The sequence below is a fragment of the Camponotus vicinus genome, unplaced genomic scaffold (assembly GCF_025532165.1).
Source record: "Camponotus vicinus isolate PSW18456_S1 unplaced genomic scaffold, iyCamVici1.0 SCAF_2, whole genome shotgun sequence".
Lineage (NCBI taxonomy): Eukaryota > Metazoa > Arthropoda > Insecta > Hymenoptera > Formicidae > Camponotus > Camponotus vicinus.
This window is the reverse complement of record NW_028141956.1, coordinates 13933809-13941796: the sequence shown is the minus strand read 5'-3', so window position 1 is coordinate 13941796 and position 7988 is coordinate 13933809. Positions and strand designations below refer to the sequence as shown.

The window sequence follows — 7988 nt, the reverse complement described above, 5'->3', positions numbered from 1 at the left end:
CAATCATGGTCGACACTATAGAAAAGGTTTTAAAACCTTTCTTCTTAATCTTTTGTTTCCATGGTTTTGGAATTTTTAGAAATAACTCGAGTTACTTAAGATTTTGCTTGAACATCTTTTCTATACTAATTCCGTGGAGTGCTTACGCCTACGTCATTTATTATGTAATAAGTATAGTTTATGCAACAGATTTAGGAATAGATTTTTTAGGTCTTTTCGTCTTAATGGCAGATTTGTTTGTGACGATAATATCTACAATCATCATCTTTCGCAAACGTGAGGTACACATTTTTTCTTTGTGAATGTCTTATTATAACTTACTGTAATATTTAGAGGGAAGTAAATGACACGAAATACGATTTCTCTAAATTCAAAGTTATTTTTATTATTAGTTATTTTGTTATTAGTTATCTGGTAAAATCAAATTAAATTATATTTGATAAAGTCTAATTTGATTAAATATGAATTAAATAATCTATTTTTTTATTTATATAATGTGTATAATGTATATAATGTATAATGTGTATAAAATAATTTTATGTTTCTAAAATACAATTTTACTTTCACTCATTGGATCATCAGAAAAACCAAAATTACATATATTTAATTAATAGATCTTGTTTTGTATATATCTTATATATTTCATATAAATAAGTATAATGTATATTTGATAAGATTTTTATGACACACACACAATATACACACATAACACACATATATTATATCGTTACTAAATATATTAATATATATTTTATGCACATATCAAGAAAGACATTTATAATATTATATATTTTCTTGTTATTGCTATTCTTAGAAATTCTATATGTGTGTGAGAAATCTCGATCTCGTAGATGATACGTTGGAACTGCTTAGAATACCAAAGGAATATCGTAAAATGCGAAATTCGATAAAATGGATATTGATTATATGGTTTATGATAGTTTGCATTATGGTGTCATTATGGTGTTATTATTTTCTGGACATGGAAGATATAACACTGGAAGATATAACACTGGAAATTATAACACTCATAGTTATGGCATGCATTATGGGTTATATTTTTTATCTCAATTCATTGATGGATACAATGATTATATTTCTATTAAGGTTTGTTGTTCCTTTTTTTTTAAATTATGTAAGCATTATTGAGAAATTTAAATAATTTAATTTTATTAATTTTTAAATGTATATAAATTGTGTGCAAAAATGCTATTGTAAAAATATCACAACAGATGTTATTTTTATGAAATAATATAGTGTGAATTTAATAAGAATAGAAACATGCTCTTAATTTGTGACATAAATATAAATAAAACAGTTCAATAAGCATTTCATATTCTTGAATGTTTCTTTATTTTTTAAAAATACAGATACATTGGTACTAGATTCGATAAAATCAATGGTTGTATTGAACAATTATCAGAGACAGAAAAATGTGGATTGAGATGCACTTGGAAAAAATCTCCTGTTAATCGCTACTATGTCCAAAGCAGTAAAAATCGCAAGCATATAGTATGGATTTCAATGTAAATTGATATATCCTAAAATGAAAACCGGCAAAATTGGAAGAATTATTTTAAAAAATAAAGAGTATAATTTTATTAACCTAAAAATGTATAAATATGTTGCATCTTATTGTATTACACTTTTATTAACACAATTTCTATTTAATTCGTGGTAATTTTGTGTATCTATTAAAAAAAATCTGTTTTTTTTTCTCAAAATTCATATAATTGCAATTTTTCAAATTTTTTTACTTAATGTAAGAATGAACATTAATTTTACTGAGCTTTATGACAAAATGATTATTTCAATGTAAGTAATAAATATGTGTAGATATTTAATAATCTCTGTGATTATACATCTCTGATCGTACTTAATTTTATATAAATAAACATTGTATGCATGCACTTCTTAGAAGAAATAGATCAGTGATTATATTTTTTTTATGTCTTTTAATATATTTATCTAAGAATATAATATTTTTTAGGCATCTTCATTTGGAACTTTGCCGAATAGCTCGCAATATAATAAATGATTGTTTCGGAACGCATATGACCCTACAGACGATATTCAATTTTGTTTTTTTGACCACAGTAATTTATTTTCAATATCGTGTATTATTATGCTTCACTAAAGTTCATGAAAACAGTGAAGAAACTGTAGAAGTATTTTTTGTTGGTATCATATATTGCATCGTATGTTTAATAAAGTTAGTAACATTAAATTATATTTGCGAAAGCGTTAGCATCAAGGTAAGCTGTTATGTAATTTTTAGATAGATTATTAAAAAAATTATTTTTATGATATGTATATGTACGATTTTCCGACTTGATCTAATATTCAATCTTTCCAATAAATAATATTAAATTTACAGTAACTTAGTAAAGTATTTAAGTTAAAAAAAAATAGGAAAATAAATACTTCTCATTTTTTAAATAAAGAATCTGAGAATTTTTCCTTTATAACGATTAATAATTTATTCAAATAAATTTGCAATTCTCGAAATTCATATAATTATTATGAATGAAAATATAATTCTTAAAACCAACTTTATCGTAAAATTAATTTTATATTATTTCAGGCGAAGAAAACTATGGACATAATCCATAAATTGACAAACCTTGTTTATTTTGACCAGATGCGCGAAGATGTAAGATAAATTTTCTAGCCTAAAATCTCTCGATTTTAAAAAGCTTTTATTAATCATTTTTAAATAACAAATATTACAATGCAGATTTGTCAGTTTACTTTTCAAATGTTACTTCAGCCGTTAAAGTTCGGTGGAATGGGTTTGTTTTACTTTGGGTACAAACTTATTTTTAAGGTTAGTTTTTAATATTATTCATATTTATACAAGCAAAATGTAGTTTAGAAGTTATGCTTATGTACAAGAAAAAATAGCAATAATTATATATTATTTGATATTTGATATTTACTTTCAGTTCATCATGGGAATTGTTAATATTATGCTTTTTATGGTTGGAATGGGTACTTCTTCTTTATCTCGGAATTTACTTTCTGACGATGATGATTTCACATGTTTCGAGTAAATAAAAAAAATATATCATTCTAAAGATTACTATATACAATATATATATATACAGGGTGTATCAGACCACCCGTGCCAGCCAAATATCTCGAAAACCAAGAACGACAGACAAAAATATTTCAGACAAAAGTTGTAGGGTTTCAAGTAACGTATTATATAGTAATATTGGTACGACCTTGAATAGTGTTGTCAAGGTCACGTGAAGGTCATCTTAAATTTCTTAAATGGAACCCCCTATTTTTCATTACATATTCTTGTAGCTTATCTCGAGAGCTTTCCAAAACACTATGATTAAGTTAGTTTTCATTAAGTACTTTCCGAGTTATGAGGCTTGAAATCATTTCTTAATTTTACATGAATCATAAAATATCTAGTAAAATAATCATTTTTCGATTATCTTACCTTAATACTTTTATGTACAAAATAATGAGAGGAATCAATTGGTGTAAAGAAAACATACAGTTGTTTTTAAGAAAAAATATGGAATTGTTAATTGCAAATTACATATTTTTTCTTAAAAACAACTATGTTTTTTCTATTCGAGGTCATAATAATGTTGCTGTGTATGCGCCACATAAAACCCTATAACATTTGTATGAAACATTTTTTTTTTAAATGCGTATTTTTCGAAATATTAAGGGGTTTCCACGCTTTTGGTAAACCCTGTTTAATATTATCAAGATAATGAGATCCGAAACATAAATCAAGAATAGTACAAGAATATTTACTATATATAATTGTCCTAAAGTGCTGCATCCACCACCTCAATCGCCGGATTTAAATCCCATTGAAAATTTATGGGATCAATTAGATCCTAATATTCGAAAAATACTCATAAGAATAATACCAGAATTAAAACAACGTTTAATAGAAGAGTGGAACTGTATTACGCAGGAATATTATAAAAAAATTATTTCTAATATGCCAAAGCGATTACACGAAGTTTTTAAACAAAATGGTTTTCCAACAAAGTATTAATATTCACTATAATATTATTTAAATAAGCATATTTCATAAGAAATTAATGTAATTTGTTTAGTGTCCGAATATTTTTGCGACATGAAATTTGTATATTATTTCACTTATACTTTGTTATTTACAAACATATGTATATTAAATAAATATTTATGTTCTTTCCAACTACGATGTTCACTTTAATACATGATACCACAATTACCTCGTTAACATTATTGTAAGCAAATATAACAGCAATAATATCTCGCACATCGTAGTATCCGAATATTAATGCGAGTCACTGTATATATTATGCTATTTTGATGAATTTTGAGAAAATATCGGAAAATAATCGGAAAATAAAGACAGATGTGCTATCAATTAATAAATTAAAAAATTGCGACAATATGATTATTACGTGTTCTTTATTTTGGTTTCTCTTTCTCCTCTGTTTTTTTTTTCATATGAAGTTGCGTCATTTGAGGGTTACAATAACGTGTTATATGAGTGTTTATACGGATACATTTTGTATCTAGTAAGGAGATATGAGAAATAGAGAGAAAATACAGAAACTAAAAATATAATAATTGCAGTATCGATTATCTTAATAATTTACATCTACGTTATTGTTTAATATTTTAACGCTGTTAAAGCAACGATATAATCAAATGTCGTCTAATCATACCATTAATGTACATGTAACGTTAGCATGCTATATCACCTTCAACTTAGGATCTATATAATAGTTAACATACAGAATTGTCACAGTTTGCGATCATGGTCGACACTATAGAAAAGGTTTTAAAACCTTTTTTCTTAATCTTTTGTTTCCTTGGTTTTGGAATTTTTAGAAATAGCTCGAGTTACTTAAGATTTTGTTTGAACATCTTTTGTATATTAATTCCGTGGAGTGTTTATGCCTATGCCTTTTATTATATGATAAGTTTACTTTACGCTTTAGAAAGAAGTTTTTTGAGAGTTTTCGTCTTAACGGCAAATTTGTTTATGACGATAATATTTACAATCATCACCATTCGCAAACGTGAGGTACACATTTTTTCTTTGTGAATGTCTTATTATAACTTACTGTAATATTTACAGTGAAGTAAATAACACGAAATACGGTTTCTCTAAATTCAGCATTATTTTTATTATTCGTTATCTTGTTATTAGTTATCTGGTAAAATCAAATTAAATTATATTTGATAAAATCTAATTTGATTAAATATGAATTAAACAACCTATTTTTTTATTTATATAATGTGTATAATGTATAATGTGTATAAAATATCTTATGTTTCTCAAATACAATTTTACTTTCACTCATTGGATCATCAGAAAAACCAAAATTACATATATTTAATTAATAAATTTTGTTTTGTATATATCTTATATATTTCATATAAATAAATATGATATATATTTAATGAGATTTTTATGACACACACACAATATACACACATAACACACATATTATATCGTTACTAAATATATTAATATATATTTTATGCACATATCAAGAAACACATTTATAATATTATATATTTTCTCGTTATTGCTATTCTTAGAAATTCTATATGTGTGTGAGAAATCTCGATCTCGTAGATGATACGTTGGAACTGCTTAGAATACCAAAGGAATATTGTAAAATGCGAAATTCGATAAAATGGATATTGATTATATGGTTTATGATACTTTGCATTTTGTGGATATCTGACTCTTTTTGGTACATGAAAAAATATCAAGATATAAGATTCATAGTTACCTCTTGCATTATAGATTATGCTTTCCATCTCAATTTATTGATGGATATAATGATTATATTTTTTTTAAGGTTTGTACAAGTTGTTCCTTTTTTTTGAAATTATGTAAGCATTATTGAAAAATTTGAATAATTTACTTTTATTAATTTTTAAATGTATATAAATGGTGTAGAAATGCTATTGTAAAAATACAAAAGATGTTATTTTTATAAAATAATATAGTGTGAATTTAATAAAAATTGAAACATGCTCTTAATTTGTGACATAAATATAAATAAAACATTTCAATAAGTATTTCATTCTTGAATGTTTCTATATTTCTTCAAATTACAGATTCATTGGTACTAGATTCGATAAAATCAATGGTTGTATTGAACAATTATCAGAGACAGAAAAAAAATGTGGATTGAGATGCACTTGGAAAAAATCTCCTGTTAATCGCTACTATGTCCAAAGCAATAAAAATCGCAAGCATATATTATGGATTTCAATGTAAATTGATATATCCTAAAATGAAAATCAGCAAAATTGGAGGAATTATTTGAACAAAAAAGATAATTTTATTAATCTAAAAATGTTTAAATATGTTGCATCTTATTGTATTAAACTTTCATTAACACAATTTCTATTTAATTTGTGTTAATTTTGTGTATCTATTAAAAGAAATCTGTTTTTTCTCAAAATTTATATAATTGCAATTTTTTAAATTTTTTTACATAATGTATGAATAATGTAATAATTTTACTGAGCTTTATGACAAAATAATTATTTCAATGTAAGTAATAAATATGTGTAGATATTTAATAATCTCTGGGATTATACATCTTTGATCGTACTTAATTTTAAATAAATAAACATTGTATGCATGCACTTCTTAGAAGAAATAGATCAGTGATTATATTTTTTTTTATGTCTTTTAATATATTTATCTAAGAATATAATATTTTTTAGGCATCTTCATTTGGAACTTTGCCGAATAGCTCGCAATATAAATGATTTTTTCGGAACGCAAATGACCCTACAGACGATATTCCATTTTGTTTTTTTGACCGCAATAATTTATTATCTATATCGTATATTATTATGCTTCACTAAAATTCATGAAAACAATGAAGAAAGAAAAGTAATATTTTTAGTTAATACCATAGTTTGCAGCGTACATTTAATAAAGTTAGTAACATTGAATTATATTTGCGAAAGCGTTAGCATCAAGGTAAGCTGTTATGTAATTTTTAGATAGATTATTAAAAAAATTATTTTTATGATATATATATATATGTATACGATTTTCCGATTTGATCTGATATTCAATTTTTCCAAGAAATAATATTAAATTTACAGTAACTTAGTAAAGTATTTAAGTTAATAAAAATAAGAATATAAATACTTCTCATTTTTTAAATAAAGAATCTGAGAATTTTTTTCTTTATAACGATTAATAATTTATTCAAATAAATTTGCAATTCTCGAAATTCATATAATTATTATGAATGAAAATATAATTCTTAAATAAAACCAACTTTATCGTAAAATTAATTTTATATTATTTCAGGCGAAGAAAACCGTGGACATAATCCATAAATTGACAAACCTTGTTTATTTTGACCAGATGCGCGAAGATGTAAGATAAATCTCCTAGCCTAAAATCTTTCGATTTTAAAAAGCTTTTATTAATCATTTTTAAATAACAAATATTATAATGCAGATTTGCCAGTTTATTTTTCAAATATTACTTCAGCCATTAAAGTTCGATGGAATGGGTTTGTTTTGCTTTGGGTACAAATTTATTTTTAAGGTTAGTTTTTAATATTATTCATATTTATACAAGCAAAATGTAGTTTAGAAGTTAAACTTATGTACAAAAAAAAATAGCAATAATTATATATTATTTGATATTTGATATTTACTTTCAGTTCATCATGGGAATTGTTAATATTATGCTTTTTATGGTTGGAATGGGTACTTCTCCTTTATCTCGGGGTTTAGTTTCTTACGAGAATAATGTAACATGTTTCGAGTAAATAAAAAAAATATATAATTCTAAAGAGTAGTATATATAATATCCCAGCTTTATATATATACAGGGTGTTCCATTTTAATCTATCACCCCGAATAACTTTTTTAATTTTGATTGTAGAAAAAAATGCTTCAGACAAAAGTTATTTGCAATTAACAATTCCATATTTTTTCTTAAAAACAACTATGTGTTTTCTTTACAC

At 24.4% G+C, this 7988-nt stretch overlaps 2 protein-coding genes across 2 annotated transcripts; both read left to right on the top strand.

Annotated features, from left to right (window-relative positions):
- The first annotated feature begins 823 nt into the window (after nucleotides 1-823).
- LOC145966117 (uncharacterized) lies at nucleotides 824-3053 on the top strand. Its single transcript, XM_083089922.1, has 6 exons — nucleotides 824-1107; nucleotides 1371-1526; nucleotides 1991-2255; nucleotides 2585-2653; nucleotides 2738-2827; nucleotides 2946-3053. Exons 1-6 carry the CDS (start codon nucleotides 824-826, stop codon nucleotides 3051-3053), a joined length of 972 nt encoding a protein of 323 aa, XP_082946048.1.
- A 1838-nt stretch (nucleotides 3054-4891) lies between these two features.
- Nucleotides 4892-7790, top strand: LOC145966115 (uncharacterized). The gene is made up of 7 exons (XM_083089921.1): nucleotides 4892-5053; nucleotides 5575-5840; nucleotides 6103-6261; nucleotides 6721-6982; nucleotides 7322-7390; nucleotides 7475-7564; nucleotides 7683-7790. The coding sequence occupies exons 1-7, from the start codon at nucleotides 4943-4945 to the stop codon at nucleotides 7788-7790; spliced, it is 1065 nt and encodes a 354-aa protein (XP_082946047.1). The 5' UTR covers nucleotides 4892-4942.
- The last annotated feature ends 198 nt before the right edge of the window (nucleotides 7791-7988 follow it).